Source organism: Artemia sp. Qi Xiang Cuo, chromosome 5, assembly GCF_049724085.1.
Source record: "Artemia sp. Qi Xiang Cuo chromosome 5, ASM4972408v1, whole genome shotgun sequence".
Lineage (NCBI taxonomy): Eukaryota > Metazoa > Arthropoda > Branchiopoda > Anostraca > Artemiidae > Artemia > Artemia sp. Qi Xiang Cuo.
This window is the reverse complement of record NC_142798.1, coordinates 39,117,612-39,139,469: the sequence shown is the minus strand read 5'-3', so window position 1 is coordinate 39,139,469 and position 21,858 is coordinate 39,117,612. Positions and strand designations below refer to the sequence as shown.

General features: G+C 34.1%; 1 protein-coding gene across 4 annotated transcripts in view; it reads left to right on the top strand.

The window, feature by feature from the left end:
• Nucleotides 1-21,858, top strand: part of Rbcn-3B (WD repeat-containing protein Rbcn-3B) — a 289,137-nt gene that overhangs the window by 253,078 nt on the left and 14,201 nt on the right. For all 4 annotated transcript variants that reach the window (XM_089089568.1, XM_089089567.1, XM_089089565.1 and 1 more), the window contains 5 exons: nt 3,034-3,165; nt 10,186-10,377; nt 12,903-13,089; nt 17,328-17,445; nt 20,430-20,765. In XM_089089568.1, coding sequence (XP_088945694.1) covers nt 3,034-3,165; nt 10,186-10,377; nt 12,903-13,089; nt 17,328-17,445; nt 20,430-20,765 — 965 coding nt within the window. The remainder of the gene's footprint in view (nt 1-3,033; nt 3,166-10,185; nt 10,378-12,902; nt 13,090-17,327; nt 17,446-20,429; nt 20,766-21,858) is intronic.

Genomic DNA, 21,858 nt, shown 5'->3' with positions numbered 1-21,858 from the left:
GGTGATAGGTCGAACCTGAAAACTTATTTCTAATTAAAAGTATCGGTCGTTCTTTCCTTCTTTTTTTTATTGTATTTTTGAAATTTACTTCCCATTTTTTTTATATTGCAAAATACGTCGAAAACGTCAGAAACATGCAAAATTGGGAAAATTTTCTCATTTTTCAAGCAAGTTCAGATCACTCTCTAAGAAAAAACCAAATATTCTCGTGATTCTGGCTCCATGAATGAATTATGATAATAATAAATCCAAGAATATAACTATCCTGTGCTTTCGGTGCAAGCTGTGTCTGCAGGCTTGTTTCATCATCAATTTCTTACGGGTAATATTACAACATCTATTCTTCGCGAGAAAGTGAATAGCCCTTTCCTTTTTTTTTGTTTTCTTTTTTTCTCTTTTTTGTAGCGCGTGATCTCTTCTTATTGGTAGTTTTTGCCAAACACTAAGAAGGTGTTGTGGTTTTTCCCATTCATGGTCCTATGTTGGTGTTCCCCGAGGATCTCCCACGTGAGCCTACCTGCTCTTTCTGGTAGGATCTTTGATGTTATCCTATAGTCACAGTATAGAAAGGAAACAGGTTGCCAATCCTTCATGTCCGTTTTTCTCCTTTCTTGTGCAACAGTACTTGAAGCAAGAGAGCAGAATGATCGACAAAAGGACGCCTAATTTTTCGTATATCTTCGGCAATTTTTCACCGCAGTAAATACGATCTATCCTGCTTGCACCGCGCTTATACACTCACTTGAAGCTTCCCGGGCCCCATTAACTTGCTGCTGGGGTAGCAACCATCACAGTGTTAGTAATTTGACGTCAAGTGTCGAGATAGTGCGCAATTACCTCCCAATTCTAAACTCATCACAAGCTTTGCATGTGCCACTCCTCAGAGAGCCCCACGACAGAGCCAAATAAAATCCCTTGTTGCTACCAACAGGCTTCATCCTCCAATGCATACTGTTTCCAAGACTTTGCGACAATGGACACTCACAATCTTGTGGCCCCCCACAATGTTGCTGGGTTATGAAAAGTCACTACAGTTTAGTGTCGAAATAGCAATTGCTTGGGCTTATTACCACTAAAGGACTATTCGAAATCTTTGTATGCTCTATTCCTCTGAGAGCCCCCACTACAGAGCAGTTCAAATCCCTAGGCAACGGTCTATTATTTTCGACCTGTGACGAACCAAACTTTAAAGAAATCCAACACATCAACTGCCTCAAATCCCTCATTTCTCGAGTATCCATTGGAACCCTCTGTTCTACGGACCTACCGTATACGGTGCTGCACCAGGGTATTCATCACTAGACAACCTACTTATGCACTTCAAATACCGAACACTGCGACAAGTGTATAAATACCAACAATTACAAACAACTAACCACAGGGGCCGAGAGCTTATCCACTTCACCGAATTACGCACTCATTGCAAAAGAGGAAGCAAATTACGATTGTTATGTAATGATTATGCCTTGACATTGCGTCTGCTGAGAGCGGATTTGCCGAATATAACAGTTTTGTCGAAACTGAGTTACAAACGCTATATTGTTTAAAAAAAAAAAAAAAATTCGAATGGTCTCATTGACATTGCTGTAAGACGTCTCTAGCTGTCTGTATTTTCCAATTCTTGTTTGTCGAAGGATATTGTTTAAAGTAGTTTTGCTGAATCGCATTAGCATGGTCCAATTTGCCGAAAGCTGAAGATTTGCTTAACGCGACCTTGGAGAAGAAAAGGCCGATTTTTCTTATCTTGGTGAGCAAGATATTCCTTTAGTCATGAGGCCCAAGAGAGTGAAAATGCCAATTTTCCAAGATATTTTTGAAACAGACAGGTCTGAATTAGGTATTCTGTGGCAGAAGCATGTACAGCAGTATTAATTGGAATTTTCCTGGAACGTTACATGGTCAGATTCATGTGTGCCTCAAAATTTGCTGTCAAATAATGAATTATGTGATGCAGGACATACTGAGGAATCGTTCGCACGTCCAGAGTATAACAATGAAGTATTCTGAGCCAGACCACTCCACAATTCAGGAAGTCGATGCTGTTCACAGCGTCATTGAGAGGTCTTTGAAGTACAAGGAAGTCTTCTCGCTACTAGAATTGACAAAAAGCTTTTGATTGTTTGGCCTGTGACCCCTTTGTCATTATTCAAATGATCAAGCAGAAATTTTGTGATTACGCTAAAACGTCAAGTGCTATAAGTAATATTTAGTGCCATTTTCAAAGGTGAAGTTACTAAAGTTTAAGCAAGGACTATGCAAAAGGGTGTTCTATAAAACTTCGTTTTCAGGGACTAATCCTTCTGTAGCGCTGATTGAACCAGAGGCTAGCCAAAAAAGGCCATTGCCCAATGTGTCAGCAGTGAGTGTGTGGAAAGGTTGCTACCGTCTAGCACAGTAGTTCAGTAGCCAACAGCAAAAACTAAAGACGTAGAATCACTTTACCGTTTCATGTGGCATATGTGATAAATTTTATTAGAATTTCTGACAGAGCTGAGGTACCCAGGACTTCAGCTGAAATCGCAGATTGTCCCGAAGCAGCCTCTGCCTCTAAATATTAAAACTTGAAATTCCAAAGAGCTTGTTGCTAAGTAAGACCTCCCGTGGATCTTTTGCTATATTTTATTTTAAAACTTCAAGTTAATGGTCGGAATTAAAATGTGTCTATCAGATGAAATACGTTTTGCCGCATCTCGCCTATGTTCCTGAATTTTTATGTGGTTTTGCCGAAATTGATGTTTATTCCCTTTTATCTCACAAACAGTTCACCTCAGGCCAATAAAAACAAGCACAGCAATGTATGCAATTTTTCTGCTTAATTTTAAAACAAAAATCAGTGCTCTAGCTATAACCGATTCTGAGATATAAATGTCATAATTTTCAAACCTATTTTTCTTGGAATTTTGAAAAACAGGTTCGGCAAAACCGCTCTCAGCATACGATTGGTCTACAACCAAGCATACTTGGGAGTTTGAATTTAAACATACAATAAAATCATGTCCTTTTGAGATTTGTTTAAATAATTTTCTTCTTTAGGAGCATCAGTTGTTGGGTCTGGACAAGTGCCAGTTAGTAGTACAGTTAGCTTGGAAGCAGGCCAAACTCCCATTACAGCATATCCTCAGTCAAATGAAGACGAAGAACTTGAAGATCCAGAGGATGAAGAAGGTTTGGTTTTTATTTTTATCTTATTCATTAATCTATTGACTGATCTTGCCTTACTTTAAATCTGATTTATCTAAAAAGAAAATACCTTTCGCTGAGGTCAAAGACTGGTCGCATATGTCTTTAAGAGCTTATCAATAAATGAAAGGGCACTTCGACTTATCGTGAGGAGATGTCATTTGACATAAAGTAATCATGTAAAGCAAAGAAAAAAAATTATATAAAACGGAAGGAAAAATGATCTCTAAGTGGTGATTTTTTTCTAACAAATTATTAATCGAAGCAAAAAAAGAAACAAAGTTGCGACAAAACTTTTAGTAGTAGTTCAACAAATTGTAAAATTAAATTAGTGCTTTATCTTTACATAAATTATTTTTTGTTTTAACTTAAAAATCAGTGAAAAGCAAAGTGTTATATTAAAAACTGTAACAAGGCGTATTAACCATACTATAATTCAAACTCAAAACACAGAATACGTCAATTTGTGGATAAATTGAAGAGACATCAACCGAGAATAACTTAAAAATAATTATAGTCAAGCTTCAAGAAAATAGAAATTACTACTGTACTAATAAGATTGAGGTGCCGGCCCCTCAAGCTCCTAGAGGCTAGATTTTCAATTGCACTTTTACGGAAAGTGAAATTTGTTTTGAGTGGTATTTGTGTTATAACATCCAACAAAATTAAAATAACAATAAAGCTTCCTTGGAAAAAGCAAACTATTTCTTGAAATAAATTCATTAGATTTTTTCACTATTTTAAAAGGACGTTTTTTTCCCCATTTTCTGCTTTCCCCCCTCAAAGTCCCCCACCCAGGCTAGAGTATCGGTTGTATTTTACTGGAAATGATGCGTGTTTTGTGCCGTATTTGAATGGTTTTTTTTCTGCAATTTGAAAAACCCAGAGTCCTCCCTTGTTTTGTTTTCTGGGTGGTATAGAGGAGATTGAAAATTGAAATTTATATTGCCTTTTTACAGGGCTGAAAGTAATTGGATGGCTACCCATCCTCCTCTCGTGCCCCCGAGCACCCCAATAACCTCCCACGATCTTGAATAAAAAAAAGTTTCGTTTCATTCAGGACAATTTTAAGGTCCAAAAGTGAGTCTCCAAGGGAGGGCTAACCCACCGCCATAAGCACAAGGGGTCAAGTATGCAAGTATTCTCAATCTCAGTGTAACAACGAGCTAAGTCGAAGCCACTAACTAACTCAAATCAAAAAGAGCTAAGTCCTGAACCCGGACTAGAACGAGCAAGTCCATGATTCGAACTAACTCAGCGTAAAAGCGAGCTAATCCCTGATTTGATGTACAAATAAGCTAAGCCTGACTCGGTGCTGAAACGTGTAAGGCCTAACTCGATGCAAAAATGTCTGAAGTCCTTATTTGATGCAAAAGCGAGCTAAGCACTCACCGGGTGCAAAAGCAAGCCAGGTTCTCCCTGGTATAGAAGTGACCTGAGTCCATTTTGTGGAATCGTGGTGATGTGGTGCAACGACGATTTAAGTCTTGACAAAAACAAACACGCCCAATATGTGTAGTGACTCGATGAGTACCAGTAAGATAGGTATGTTGCGCCTCATTTCTTTTTAATTTCGAATCATCCAAGAATTTTCAGTCTACATAATTGAAGAGCCAAAGTGGGCCAGTGGTCATTCAAACTAGTGAATTGTCCACCCAGATGTCATTATGAGGAATATTAAATAGGATTTCCTTCTGGGGATAGAGATTGAAGAAGGCGGTTATGACAGATTAGAACCCCAAACCATTTCACAACACCTAAGCAGCTCAAGTCTTTTGTACCGAGCCTATCCTCGTCAGGATATTTAAGGGGGTTCAGATATTTGTTCAAATATATCTATTTACTAAAAATATATGTTTTGCAAGAGTTACTCATGCAAACTAGGGACGTGGACTGCTGGTGCGGAAAGCCTTTTGATTGGTAAATAAGCGTCAACATTTTAGTTGAACTGTCGAAAGGCTATTTTGTCCAGTCTGGAAGGAAAGTATCAGTGAAAAAGTATCTCGTACAATGCTAAAAACCTTTTAAGTTTCGAAAATCTTGCTACCTGTTTTTATTATTGAAGGTACTCTTTTACTATTATAATCAATAACAAAAATGTTGTGAGGAAACCGTCATTGCTGTAATGAAAATTCTACTGTTTTGGCTTGTCAAGATAAGTTTACTTGTTGGAAATTTACTAAAAATTGTGTTGAAGTTAGATTGAAAAGTAATTGAATCAAGAGTACATATCAAATGCAGCGCAATAGTGCTTCCTAAGTAAAGAACGATGTTAGCACAATGTATTATTTATTTTTTGTTTTTTTTTTATGTCTTGGTCTTAGACCAGGGCACTTCGTATCGAAGGGGTTGTCGTAGAAACTTCGAAAAGAGCTCATTCGATTGAACATTGGAGTGGCTTTTGCCCTTTTTAGTAGTCGAAAGGTATTGGATTGCAACTAATACCCCTTCTACGCCCATCTTTTCCCCAAACACATCCAATAAAAATTTTGAGATAGCCATTTTGTTTAGAGTAGTTTATTTCCAGATATAAATGAAGTTTTCAAGATGGGCATTCCCCAACAGCCCTCAGAGTCAAGGTTGTCAGCTGTACCCTAGGTGCATAAAAGGTTGGTTTTTATAGAAAGCTTTGTCGAAAAATGGTCAAAAAAGGCTCATTCGATTGGAAATTAAAAGGGCTAGTGCCGTTTTTATTAGTCGAAAATGATAGGGGGGCAACTAACGCCAACCTTTTCCCCCAAACACAACCAAACAAAATTTTGAGATAGTCATTTTCTTCAACGTAGTTGAAAGTTCTTGAAATTAGGTCTTTGAGGATGACAACCCCCTCCCCCACAGCCCTCAGGGCAAGGGTTGTAAGTTATGCCCTGGGGGTATATGAGGTTTTTTATAGAACGCGTTGTCTTAGAAACTTCAAAAAGGGCTCATTTGATTGGAAATTGAAATGGATAGTGCCCTTTTTAATAGTCGAAAGTGATTGGAAGGCAACTAACACCCCCTCCACGCCCACCATTTATCCAAACACATCCAATCAAAATTTTGAGATACCTATTTTGTTCAAAGTAGTTGAAAGGTCCGGAAATTATATCTAAGAGGATGACATTCCCACCACAGCCCTCAGGGTAAGGGTTGTAAGTTATGCCCTGGGGGCATATAAGGTTTTTATTGAAAGCTTTGTCGTAGAAACATGAAAAAGGGCTCGTTTGATTGGGAATTAAAAAGGTTGGTGCCCTTTTCAATAATCAAAAGTGGTTTGAGGGCAACTAACCCCCCTCTAACACCCACCTTTTCCCCAAACACATCCAATCAAAATTTTTAGATCGACATTTTGTTCAACGTAGTTAAAAGTTTTAGAAATTAGGTTTTTGAGGATGATAACCCCCTCAGAGCCTTCGGGCCAAGGGTCGTAAGTTATGCCCTGGGGGCATAAACGGTTTTTTTAGATAGTGATGTTGTTGAAACTTCAAAAAGGACTCATTCGATTGGAAATTAGAAGGGATTTTGCTCTTTTTAATAGTCGAAAGTGATTGGAGGATAACTAACAGTCCTCTCATACCCACCATTTCCCCAAACACATCCAATCAAAATTTTGAGACAGCCATTTGGTTCGACGCAGTTAAAAAGTACGGAAGTTATGTTTTGAGGATTACACTCCCCCACAGCCCTCAGGGCAAGGGTTGTAAGCTATGCCATGGGGGCATATAAGTTGTTTTTTTTTTATAGAAAGCGTTGTCGTAGAAACTTCAAAAAGGAAGCATTCGATTGGAAATTAAAGCGGCTAGTGCCCTTTTGTATCAGTCGAAAGTGATTGGATGGCAAGTAACCCCCTTCTCACGCCCACCATTTCCCCAAACACATCCAGTCAAAATTTTGAGGTAGCCATTTTGTTCAACATCGTTGAAAGTTCTGGAAATTAAGTCTTTGAGGGTGACACCCCCCCCCCTAGCCCTCAGTGCAAGGGTTGTAAGTACTAACGGCCCTCTCACGCCCACCATTTCCCCAAACACATTCAATCAAAATTTTGAGATAGCCATTTTGCTTAATGTAGCTGAAAGTTCTGGAAATTAGGTCTTTGAGGATGACAACCCCCTCACAGCCCTCAGGGCATGGGTTGTAATTTATGCCCGGGGGGCATATAAGGTGTTTATAGAAAACTTTGTCATAAAAACTCAGAAAGGGCTCTTTCAATTGGAAATTGAAAGGGCTAGTGCCCTTTTTAATAGTCGAAAGTGATTGGAAGGCTTGAAAGTTTTATAGTAAGATCGATGTGGGTACAATGTATTATTATTTTTTTCTTTTTTTTTTTGTTTAGACCAGGACACTGCGTTTTGAAGGAGTTGTCTTAGAAACTTCGAAAAGGGCTCATTCGATTGAAATTATAAAGGACTAATTCCCTTTTTCATAGTCGAAAGTTATGGAGGCAACTAGTTCCCTCTCAAGCCCACCCTCCAATTTGCCCATTATGTTTAAAAACTAAGTGTTGCCTCGAGATTAAATCAAAATGCACTGTGCTAATGCTAATTCCCAATAAGACATCTCAGCAGTATCCCAAGAACGACTGAGAGTATTATGCTCAAACTTTCGGGGCTACTTCTGCTCTTAAAATTTAACCAAATCAAAATAGCATAAGTGTATCCAAGCTATCAAAGAAAGTAAACAGATTTTCTTTGCGAATGGTATCAGGTTTTCTATTTCAGGTTAACTAGAGGAGGTATAAAACTAAATTAAACACTACTATTCGTGTCCAGATTTTTAAAAGGGTGTGTGCTGTTAAAAATTGCTGAAAATTGTTCTCCAGCATACAAATAGCAGACAAAACTATAAAGTCTTAAAAAAACGAAAAGATTTAATGAATTATTTTCTTCTTCCCTGAAAAGACTATGTCAATATAAAACGAAAAGAAATTAATTAAAATAAACTTTTTTCACAAGATAAGTTTTTCAAAGAAAAGTTAAGAACTCCATTAAACCAAAAATGAGCAAAAATAAAATAATCTACCAACCGTGAAACTACCACAAATCAGCATCGATAAATAAATGAAACAAAAACGAACTGAAATTACAATAAATAACTGAGTCTAACTCAAAACGAGCAGAAATTACCATGAGTAGGGCTCAAAACCCCTATGCCTTCCCAAGGCCAGAACATAATTTGCACTTTACTGAAAAAACTGCAAATGAATTTGCATTGTCAGTTTACATATACTGATATTTAATAATCAAAATGTTAATATTATTTGACTTATTAAAGTTATAAAAGTAAAAACAATTATATTTATATCGTATCAAGTTTTCTATTTCATGTCAACTAGAGGAGGTATGAAACTAAATTAAACGCTACTATTTGTGTCCAGATTTTTAAAAGGGTTTATGTTGTTAAAAATTGCTGAAAATTTTTCTCCAGCATACAAATAGCAGGCCAAACTATAAAGTCTTAAAAAAACGAAAAAATTTGAAGAATTGTTTTCTTTTTCCCTGAAAAGACTATGTGAATATAAAACGAACAGAAATTAATTAAAAAAAACTTTTCCACAAAATAAGTTTTTCAAAGAAAAGTAAAGAACTCCATTAAACCAAAAATGAGCAAAAATAATATATCAAGCGTGAAACTACCACAAATCAGCATCGATAAATAAATGAAACCCAAAACAAACAGAAATTACAATAAATAACCGAGTCAAACTCAAAACGAGCAGAAATTAACATGATTAAGGCTCAAAACCCCAATGCCTTCCCAGGGCCAGAACATAATTTGCACTTTATTGAAAAAAAATACAAATGAATATGCGTCAGTCTAAAATACATATACTGATATTTAATAATCAAAACGTTAATATTATTTAACTTATTAAAGTTATAAAAGTAAAAATATTTATATTTTTTCAGTAAAGTGCAAATTATGTTCTGATTAACACTTGTTACTCAGATGTTTTTTATATTTATTTTAAAAAATGCAAGTCTCGGTTTTTATTTTTATTGCCTCTAGTAGGCCATTCCAAACTCATGAACATAAAATGTCAACTGAAAAATCAGACCGAACACATGGTGTACATAGAACAACCAACAGCCTTCAATCTCCTGATCTTCAGTTTCAGAAAAAAATCCTGAAAAGCATTTTGGCGGTAGAGAATGAAAGTGTGTAAAAAAAAAAGAGCAATTAAAAATTCCCAAACTGAGCGATTGAACGTGTCCTGTTAGCAGTTGCTGAAAATGCGTGAACTCACACTTCAAATGTCAAATAGGTAATTCAAGACGTCCAGCCCACAAAACTAAAATAAATCGAGCCACAAGTATCCTTTTACCACAAGGAGCAACTGCTTCCTGTAAAGAAAGCTTCTGGCTATCCAAATTTGTATTTGAACTTTTTGTGCTTTGATCTATTTTATGTTTGAATATTTGAAATCTTTATATTAGATGATCCTTGTTGTTTCGGACAACTTTTGACTTAATTTCCTTATTCGATTGCATGATTTAAGAAATTTTTAACAAATTTTGGTCCAAAATACCAATCATGACTAGATAGATTTTGTATCTGACTCCTTCAATTTTTATCAATTCAATTATGTTTTATTCAATCCTTTTAAAATAACATCTTGTAAGTTAAACTTTCATTAGATTTGAATTTGATTTTTTTTTTTTTTTTTTTTTTTTTTTTTTTTTTTTTTTTTTTATCTTAAGGGAGTACTAAATTTAGTCTTTTAGAAGTTCTAAATTCGTAAAAAGAATTATAAAAAAGCAAACCGCTTTTTTTGGTACTACATAACAAGTTAAACTGCTTGAAAGTATATATTTTGTACAATAAAATCTAGATTCAACATACTTTTCAAGACTGGACTCAGACAATAAGATAATTAATTTTTTCTATGCTTAGGAGGGCTTGTAACAAACAGATGGAACTTGTTTTGTTATTATTTAAGATGTACCTGGGATTTTAGTAACACAAATTAATTAAAATTAATTATTAACATGGTCAGAACATGCTTTATATATTGTTTGGCTTTTACAGAAAGCGCAAACCGAAAGCCATCACGTTCTGCTGAGCTTCGTCGTCGTCAAGCCACGGCCATCATACTTCTTGGTGTACTAGGAGCCGAATTTGGACAGGATTCTGAGTCTGTACGTGGAAGATTAGATGGCGCTAGTGGTGGTGCAATTGAAGGTTTTGGTGGATCAAATTACTCCCTTGCGCGGGCTACAAGTGAGTTGTTATACCCGGATTTTGCTCATTTTCAGATTCTTTTCTTTTAGTGTTGGTGTCTAAAACTACAGGCTACAATTAAGATTTGAAAATTAAGATTGTGGGTGAGGAAAAGAAGTCTCCAACACGGAGAACGAGGGGTACATTCATTCAATAGAATAAAGATTATGCAGTTTTACCGTAGTTTTTTTATTGCATAACAAATCATGTTTTTTAAAAACTAAGGTATGGAAAAAGTAGAAATCGGGAATTTTTCGACAGCAAAATGAAGAAAAGTTAAAAAAAACTGTCATCCTTCTGCCTCAGTTTTAAATAAGGGTAACTACATAATGCAAAGAGACAAAGAGTAAAAACAAACAGAGTAGCTAAAAAAGTAAATCAAAGTGAAATAAACGAAACTAACGGAAAATTAAGGCAACACACGCTTAAAAAAGAAAAAAAGACCAACTAAGAACTAAAAGAAATTAATAAAAATAAAACAATAATATAAGACGAACTAAGATTTTTCTAAAAAATCCAACTTTTCATTTCAAGCATCCAATTAGAGCTATGCAAATGTTTTCTTTTTTTTCTTTTTTTTTCAGAAAAAGGGCATAAGAAAAACTAGAAACGTAAACAGATTTTTAGAAATAAGTCAGCAGAGCTATCTAGAAGCTCTCAGTCCAGTTATAAGTCTAGGAAGAAGTTGCTCAATGGCTTTGTTAGTTTCCTAGAAATTAAGTAATAGTTCTTCTATTAAATTGAGTGCTGCTTTACTTCTTTGAAGCTAGTGCTTTTTTATGCTCTTGGAGAGAATACTCCTTCAATTCATTTTTAGTTTGTTATTCTATTCAAAATAGACTTAATTACTAGTTCTTTCTATTTCTAGCAGAGGTATGTGTCGATTATATAATGTGTAATGCAGAAGGCTGGTGAAAGTTCACAGTATTATTTTTGAAATTATGTTTCCATTCATCATATTCCTATTGAGTATTTTCATGCGGATTAACTAATTAGTTTATTAATTCCACTGACTTTCGCAAATATTAAGATAAAGGAAAAACAACGCCCAGTAAAGGTATTGAAAAATTCCAAAATAAAAGCTGATGAATAATATTACTTAATAAGACCTTTAAAAATAGATGGGGTTGCCAGGTCGGTACGTTTCAGGATAATAGTAAGTAAGTAAGTTTGATTGTATTAAAATTCCTTAAAGGGCCATGGCAATACAAAACAAGAAGGAAATTCTCTTTTGAATAACCGTCATTACATAAACATAACATAACCATCACATAGAACTAAGAGAAACACAAATTACAAAAATCCACTTAATGTGCCCCATTGCCAACCTGAGAAATCGTCCCAAATTTTTAATACTTGCAGAACAATCATCTCTCATTAAATTCACCACCCATCTACCATAAATCTCAGACTTTCCATATACTTCATCTCTCAACTCACTCAATTCTACACACTCATACATCACCTGACCATACTCTCTTCCAAACTTCCACACATCGAACAGAAGTTAAGACCATTTTGTCCCCTGCTCCTCCCTAAATGCGTCTGTCTTACCCCAAGTAGTAAAAAATTCCCCCTCGATGCGATTATATACTTCAATTCCTCTTTTTTAAATTCACCTCAAACATCCCTTCACCCCATGTCTCCTCCACCGACACGTAAAGGCGCAGGGAATCAGATAGGTTTCTTTCATACTGCCAAATCTGTATCTCTTGATCACGTAGAATATTACCTTTCATCTTTGCAACCTCTTTATCTACCCCTAATCCATTATTTCAATATTATTTCAAATCAGGATCATAATGATAAGTTTTCACGCTGAATATCAGAACTTGTGCAATTATGAAGTATTTGATTGGTTTCTTTGGCTTTTCGTATGATTACCCTAGCTTTGTAAGTAGCACATTTTTTGTTTTCCTTTATAAGCTTAACATCAGATTTTGTTGAAATTTCCTGTTGTCATTTTTCTTAGTACTCTCATTAGCTGCATAACTTATGTTAATAATTCATGTGACGAATGGTAAAGTTTACTTGACAAATTTTAAATACTGATTCTTTTTTTTTCTTTCGAAAAAAAAACAAAAACAAAAGTTTGAAAAATAACTGGAAAACCAAATATTGTCTACTAAAATCCAAAAAGGAAATATGAAAAAAAAACCTTAGTCGGTGTGAAGCGTAAAATTGTACTAAAACAATAGTGCAAATGTGGTTAATTTCAAAACGATGAGCGTTCAAGCCTACCCTCTGAACAGGCATGTACGTATAATTTTTTTTTTTTGTTTTTTTTTTCTGCAGTGTCAAAAATACAAAACAAATTTTATGTTATCAAATGAATAAGAAACGAACAGAAATTCGATAAACATCAGGATTTGGATGGAGGGGGGCGGACATTCCTGCCTATGAAACATCATAACATGAAAATTTTTTTTTTTTTTTTTTTTTTTTTTTAGGAATATGCTTAAATTCTCAATTTATCGTATCAAAGCACGCATTGTCTTAGAATAAGTCTAGCTTTTTTTTTACAGGCAAAGCATTGACTTATCTTCTCTTGGCTCCTTCTACGCCCAAACTACCGCCACATACACCGCTGAGGAGAGCTGCTGTTGATTTGATTGGTCGGGGATTTACGGTATGGGAACCACACCTAGATGTCTCACGTGTGTTAATTGCCCTCCTTGATCTCTGTTGCGAAGCTGAGAAACTTGTTCCTAGGTAGATTTTTTTTTTTTTTTTTTTTTTTTTTTTTTTTTTTTTTTGCTGAATAAAGCACAGAGTAAAGTACATTAAAAATGTGTATAAAGTATTCTTGAATCTAGAGAACCAATTCAAAGCAGAAAATGATTGTTTTGCAGTCTGTTAGTTATGATGAGTGCAGGAAAGATGCAGCTTTTGTTTATAAACAATCAAACTCTCGAGACCAGTCGGGTAAGTGGAATCTATGTTATGATGTTATGGAAAAGAGTGTGTACTAGACATTAGTTCAGTGCTTTTACTCCTGATGTTTACACCAGTATGAAAACACTGAACCAGTTTCAATGGAATCCTTTGATTTTGTTCCTTTTTTACTTGGACCAAGTTTTTACCTTGTTAAAACTCGATTAAAGATTTTATTGAATCAGAATTTTGATCAATTAAAAAAATGAACTTCAATTTCAATTTGTAATTGAAACATTCAGTTTGAATTAATTTTTTGTGATTGGTTAATTCGTGTAGCAGAAACAGACGTAAAAATTTATTGTTCTGTCAAAAGCTGTTTGTGATCAATTGTTTGTGACTGGTTAATTCGTGTAGCAGAAACAGCCGTAAGAATCTGACGTTCTGTCAAAAGTTGTTTGTGATCAATTGTTTTTGATTGGTTCATTCGTGTAGCAGAAACAGACGTAAGAATTTGACGTTCTGTCAAAAGTTGTTTGTGATCAATTGTTTGTGATTGGTTAATTCTTGTTGCAGAAACAGACGTAAGAATTTAACGTTCTGTCAAAAGTTGTTTGTGATCAATTGTTTGTGATTGGTTAATTCATTTAGCAGAAACATACGTAAGAATTCGACGTACTGTCGAAAGTTGTTTCTGATCAATTGTTTGTGATTGGTTAATTCGTGTAGCAGAAACAGACGTAAGAATTAAACGTTCCGTCAAAAGTTGTTTGTGATTGGTTAATTCGTGTAGCAGAAACAGACGTAAGAATTTGACGTTCTGTCAAAAGTTGTTTGTGATCAATTGTTTGTGATTGGTTAATTCGTGTAGCAGAAACAGCCGTAAGAATCTGACGTTCTGTCAAAAGTTGTTTGTGATCAATTGTTTGTGATTGGCTTAATTCGTGTTGCAGAAACAGACGTAAGAATTTAACGTTCTGTCAAAAGTTGTTTGTGATCAATTGTTTTTGATTGGTTCATTCGTGTAGCAGAAACAGACGTAAGAATTTGACGTTCTGTCAAAAGTTGTTTGTGATCAATTGTTTGTGATTGGTTAATTCTTGTTGCAGAAACAGACGTAAGAATTTGACGTTCTGTCAAAAGTTGTTTGTGATCAATTGTTTGTGATTGGTTAATTCATTTAGCAGAAACATACGTAAGAATTCGACGTACTGTCGAAAGTTGTTTCTGATCAATTGTTTGTGATTGGTTAATTCGTGTAGCAGAAACAGACGTAAGAATTAAACGTTCCGTCAAAAGTTGTTTGTGATTGGTTAATTCGTGTAGCAGAAACAGACGTAAGAATTTGACGTTCTGTCAAAAGTTGTTTGTGATCAATTGTTTGTGATTGGTTAATTCGTGTAGCAGAAACAGACGTAAGAATTTAACGTTCTGTCAAAAGTGGTCTGTGATCAATTGTTTGTGATTGGTTAATTCTTGTTGCAGAAATAGACGTAAGAATTTGACGTTCTGTCAAAAGTGAGTGGATTGACGCTTCCAATTGAATTTTCTTGTCCTTCCTTTCTTTGATTTTCCTGTTTTGGATGGTATTCTTTTAGTTTAGTTGTATTCGTTTAGGATGGTATTTAGGATGTATTCGCTTAGGATGATAGTCGTTTAGTTGTAATTTGCGTATGCATGTTTATGCATCTCCGCTTGTGAAGACGTAGAATTTTCATGTAAGATAGGGTGATAACAGTTGAATCACTGTGTATTCTCTCACTTTGTTTTTGTTTTGTTTTCCGGCAACTCTGTGTTTTATTTTGTTTTATATGCTGTATGTTTTGTAATATGTTGATGACCATCATGTTTACGGCTATTTAGGTCCACACACCTTAATTAAAGTGGTGGCACTTGACTGAAAAAAAAAATCTTTCAAATGTTTTCACTTTTCTAACTTAAAGAAATCAATTAAGATTTTAAGTATATTAAACTGACAATGCAGATATATATTTTTTTCAGTAAATTCATTTGAATTTTTTTCAATAAAGTACAAATTATATTCTGGCTTTTAGAAAGCTTGGAGTTTAGAACCCAACTCATATTAATTTCTGCTCGTTTTGAGTTTGACTCTTACTTATTTTAATATCTGTTTGTTTTGGGTTTCATTCATTTATTGAGACTGATTTGTGGTAGTTGTATTCTTGGTAGATTATTTGATTCTATTTTAAAATTCTACAAAGAGAATCTTGCGAAAAGGAATGATCCATCCTCTGTTAACTTCCGTTAGGATAATCTTTAATGCCTAAGGTTATATAAAATAAGGTTTAACATTATTTTTCTATAGCGCTTTCTTTAAAAAATGCTGGCTAGAATAATAATTTGTGGAAAAACTGTCACCACCGTAGAATTGCATTATAATATATTAGTGAGTTTTTATAAGTAATGTAAGTAAATAGATAACTTTGATATATAGAATTCTTTGTTTTCAATTGAAGTTTCAATATATTATAGATGCTAATCATGCTGTCAATGAGTTATAAGCTAAATTTAAAGAAGGGGGAGATTTTGGAGTGGCAGCCCTTCTTTAGACGATAATTTCAAATTGTTTTAAGTTTTAACGTTGCACTTCACTTTTATTTGAAAAAAAATTTTTGTTTAGCTTTTGTCTGTTTTAAAAGTACAAAAATGACTAAAAAACTATCAGTATATGCGTTAAGGTAAGCTTATCAGAATAGATAAATAACCATGTATGTCAACTCCAGATTAACTACGTATATTTTATACACGTTCTCCCTTTCTCCCTTTCTATACCAAAACTTTCTCCCTTTTGGTTCGATGTTTATTTTGTTAGATGGTGGCTTAAACGTATGAATGTGCCACCGCATGGAGTAATTTCCTCTGATATTCTATAAGTATCAAACCTGTGTTTTTTTTTTTGTTTGTTTTTTTTGCGCCATGAAATGGTGGGATACGGTGGTTCTTGTCGGCACGATCGCCTTAGCTACTTAAAACTGGAATAGAGTTTTTTCCCCCGGGAAGAAATAAAAAAGAAAGGAAAAATGCGGAATTCCTTCGGTACGAAAAACACGATTTCATCAATTTTTCCGCATATTTCTGAAGTATTTTCAGCTTACTTTTCAGTCTTTAAAAAACTGCAATGCAAACACCAAAAACATTGTTTGCTAGATGTATAAAATTAAATCTCAGCTGTGGAATGATAGGAAGATTGTCGTATTACATTTAAAGATTAAGATTAAAAGGACTGGAGAAAAATAACTTACCAAAAAAAACACAGGTAAAGGATAACGTTCGAAATAAAGCATTTTCAGGTTACTAAAATATAATTCCATAGGAACGATTTCAGATTACTATAATTTAGTAAAATTTATCCAATTATATAATCTAGTCATAAAATATATAGTTATAAAATTATTATACTACTTTAACAAAAATAGTAAAATTTAGAAAAAATTTATTTTGATCCGGTTACTAAATTTTAATAAAATTTCAGGTTACTAGAATTTAGTCCATAGAAACGAGTACTTTTTCCCCATGAAGAGTGTAAAAACTGGACATTCATAATCTGATATTTGACTGTCTGCACAATACCTGTCTTTAGTTGCAAGAGTATATGCGAAACTATTTTTTTTTTAACAAGCATGAACTTAAAAGTAGATTTAAAGTAAATATAGACAGAGAAATAAAAGAATTTCAGATCCTTGACCTGAGTTCATGGAAGTTCCGCAAAGGTTCTTTCATGACTTGTGTTTAATTTCTTATTTTTGGTGAATTTCCATTTTTGTAGAAAAGATGTCCCCACTTCTTTAATATCTAATTCCGTTAATTTATGATGATAAAGTAGCATTATATTCTGGTTATTTATTTTTGAGAATGTTTTGTTAAATGCTGACGTGTGAAGGACTTGTTTTGCTCCAGTATATATATTTGTATGAAGTTTTGCATAATGAACAGTTTATTATTTATGATAATGTTCACACATTGTTGGTTTAATCAATAGTTTGATGCAAGCTGATATTGTTTTTCTGATGCTCAGCTTTGATCCTACTGAATTCAGTTAAATTTTCTTTTGATAGTATGAGTTATGGACTGCCCTTGCCTCCAAGTGCTGATTCTTCCCGTACCTCTCGACATGCACTGACACTTATTGCAACTGCTAGGCCAGCTGTTTTTATTACATCTATGGCCAAAGAGGTTCGCTTTTTCTTTTTATTCTTGCCGTTTTCTCTTTTCTAAAACTACACGCAAAGTAGATTACGAAGTGTTTCTCTTGGTTTAGGTAATTTCTAGCAGGGAAACTGATTTTAGATTTACATTCTACTTTTATATGTTAATGAAAATTAATAGATAGTTGCTTTATCCTATTTGCACTAATACTGAATAAATTCAGTAGTTATTTATGTTAGTCGTGCACGTAACAAACTCTTATTTGGGCAAAAGCTAAATAATAAGGTGGGAATCAAATTGCTGTATTATCCCTGAGCATTCGAGTGTAGTATAATAGCGTTTTCAAAGCCATAAAATGAAATAGACTGTATACTGCATAGTCAGGTACTCAAAAGGAAAGGAGGGGGGCTTAAGTTTAAAAAAGGCGAAGGATGTAAGAAACTATAGGTAAACTCGTGAAAATCTTCAAATATTTTATTATTTGCATTCAAAGCCCACTCGTCTTTCCACCCGGCATTTTCGCTATCATAAAATGCTACGAAGGTCATACTCATCTATCATAAATGGTATAAGTGCCTCCTCATAATGAGACCTAACGCTGTGAACGTTGACGTTTCAAAAGTATCTTTAAACGTTCGATGTTTGAACACCTACATTAAGTAGGACGGATTTTTCTTCATTTGCGACGGTAAAACCCTTCTCATTTGTCAACGCCTTGTAAATCTGTCTGCATATTAAAACCAAATCAGTAAAATAGACATGAAAAGAGTGTTATGACACAGGCACTACCTTTTGGTTCAAATATCTGGGACCACATTTACAGAATTCACCGTGTTAACCTTACCTTTTTTTTTCAGTGAACTTGGTAAAGAAATCTCAATGGTTTCTTTTTCAGAATGTTTTTTTTATAAAGTATTGAAGTTTTCTGAATCCATGATTGGAATTAGTTCTTCCCTTTTTCAGTTTTCCATCTACTTTTAAGAATTCTTCCTTTTTTTTATCATCAGAGAAGAAAAGAGATAAATTCAACCACACGTACAAAAGAAAGGTAGAAGCATCATCCACATCAGAGTACCTAGTAATATGTGACTCTACTTTCTTGATCATTTTTATTTCTCTTTTAGTTTGTTTGATACAGTATATTTACCATTTCTTACTGATTAAAAGGTATAGTTTCGATTTAGATCAACAGTAGCCATAGTCTCTCTAGCTAAAAGCTTAATTCCTGACGTCTGCTGCAGTTACATCGAAATCGACTTTTGTTGACTTTTGGGTCAGACTGAAAAATATCTACATTCTACATGAAATTGAAAGCTAAAATTATCCATTATCCATCAGGAAATTATCCTTTAGAAATTAAGCTCATTGCAATCAGAGGTTTTATTTTTGCCTTTCAGTAAAACGCTTGTCAATTTTACAACGGCAAGGATTTGGGAGTGATAATTTTTGTTCGTTTCAATTTTTTATTTTGCTCATTACTTTCATTACAAAAGTGTTTGTTTTCTGTTATTCTACTAAATAAGCATTCCATAGTCTGTGGTGATAGGTAAAGTTATAGTGTAATAGCCTACAAGTTAAAAGCATTGACACATGTGAAGGAGAAAAAGTGCATAATGCTTTCCATTCTTTTTTTTTCTTTTTTTTTTCTTTTTTCCATGTAGAAAATATACTTACTTCGCTGATTTTAGCGCAGTCTGACTTTGCAAAAGAATTTTTGGAGTTTCGGCAGCCTTAGTAGCTGCTTTCTTCCGGTTTTGTGCACCAGATAGATGGAAACTCATGGAAAAATAAATTAATAGGCCGAATAAAAATTCAATAAATCAAATTATATCATTGACTTATTATGCCGAGTGACTGACTGATCATCTCGCTTACCCTTTTTCTTAACGCAGGCCCGAAATGATACGTAGCGCAGGTGTACTAGGCTATGAATCATGAATCTGACGACTGAAAATTTTTATGATAGATTGCTGTGAAGTACAGCTCTATTAGAAACGGATTTGCGCTTCAAATCAATTAAATAGAAATTGTGCCTACTGATTTTGAGTCTCTTCTAAAATCAGTGGGGCTTTGGTCTTATAATAGAATAGAATAGAACTCCTTATAATAGAATCCTCCTGCCAGCACGGCTAGTAAAACAAGTATCGAATTGAATTTTTCGTTTTTCTGGCCTGACTCCACTTATGGTATAGATGATTTGTCTATATGGTCAGACTGTATGCTATAGACATACAGCCCGTAGACTGTATTGTTTGTTACTTTTTAGATTACAAGAATATAAATTTTTTTATCTAAGAATTTACTTATAGTAATAAGTAATACGTACTTTACAGTAATAAGTAATTTACAAAGTAATAAAACTTACTTTGTTTCATTGTCCAGTTTTCGAGGTTGTATTCCTAGTTGGGAGGTTGAATTATTTATTGCCCTATAATTCGCATTTTGAAAATTAAACTTATCTATCTTTCTGTCCATCTATAAAGGACTATTTTTATTCAATTTGTTGACGGTCAATTGGGCAACTTTTGTGTTAATTTTCTGTGAATTGTATTTAGATTACCTAATTTCGGCATTCGTAGTTTACAAATTAGATTAAAAATTCGTTGATCTTCCAGACTTGTAAAATAATAATTTGAAAAATTATACCAGGGCTAATCTCTAACTTGCTAAGGGTAGTTATCGAGTTGGTGCCCAACTTGGACTAAGATAGATATAGTAGTACATTAATATTATTTGGTGCACTATTGGAGTGTATGCACTTCTTTATATATTAAACTTGTCCAAGTTTCATTTATCGACGTTAAACCGATCGGGTTTAGTGTACTTAATTTATTTATTCTCTTTTTTTTTCTCATTTATATTTCGTACTATTATGTATTAGGTGAATTCTTACCCTTTTTCACTTTTTTTTATGTTTCCTAGCTAATTATAGCTCATTATTATGTAATTTGTGCGTTAAAAACTAATAACTGTGTAATTATAGCAAATGATTCCTAACTTAATATTCTTAGGTTGCTCGCTACAACTCAACTCAACAGAATCCTCAAAATCCAGGTTCCCCCATGGCAAGCCTCGTTCTTTACTTCAGCCGCCACGAGATTCTTCGGGTTGTAGAACAGCTTATCGATAAAATGCCAGCTGACATTAGTCACCTCCTCGTTGAAGTTGTTGATATTATCCTACTCTGTGTTGAGCCCAGTCATTTAAAAGTAAAGGGACTGCAGGAAGTCTTCCCCGCTGTCTGTCGCTTCAGTCAAGTGAGTCACTGTGCATCTACAAGACGCATTGCCGTTGGAGCTAAGAATGGCCATATAACCGTTTATGAGCTTCGTGGAGGAAAGCCTCAGGTAATATATATATATATATATATATATATATATATATATATATATATATATATATATATATATATATATATATATATATATATATATATATATATATATATATATATATATATATATATATATATATATATATATATATATATATATATATATATATATATATATATATGCTTGTATTACATTAAACCATGTTGTAAACTAAGATGGTGACTTTAAGTGATCTACACTGTTGGATAGATTACCAAGCGGGGATCATGATTAAGGTCGTGCTCCTCTTTTCGGTCAACTGTGGGACCAGCCAAAGTGATAAATCTTTGTGTATAGGAAGCTTGGTTAAGGCAATTCATTAGGAGTTTTATGGTATATTTCCCCCACTGTATATAAATATAATTCAATATGATCATTCCCTATCTGAACCATTATACAAAGCCGGACCGAGATGCAAATGTTCGGGAGAACATTTAAACAAGTATAAACATAAGCGACATTCGGTTTTTTTTACGGGTAGACAAGTCAGATTTCTCTTGAACGCGAAACTTGGCTTAACCTTTGTAACACTAAATTTTAAAGAATCTAATTTCAAATTGATTCATTCTAATACAGATATTAAAATCGTTAATTAGTAGTGCAATGTTATTATTAAATGTTTTAAGAAATTACAAGTAGGTTTCGAAGTCTCGAGTTGGCTTCGAAGGCATTTTGGGAAATTTTCTGCGAAAATAAGTGTTCTAGGATTCTCATTTGATCTGCCATCAGCGGTCCAATGGACGAGGACGTACGAGTATATGGGCGGAGCTTTTATACGCACCAAGACTGTATAGTAGCCAAACATTACTGAGCCGTGATCTTACTGTCTATTATTTATATACGGTGATTTCCCCAAACTGATATTGGTAGGCTGCTTGTTAAATCCCGCACATTCCATCCATTGGTTTTTATTCGTTTTGTCATGTGTTTGTTGTTTCTCAAGATACTTAGAAACTCCTGTTTCATAATAAAGTGTTCACTTTTTTCCTCTTTTCTTACTTGCAGGAATAACTAGAAATAGAACAATTGATCCAGGTTCTTTTTAATATTACCTTATTTAGGGGTA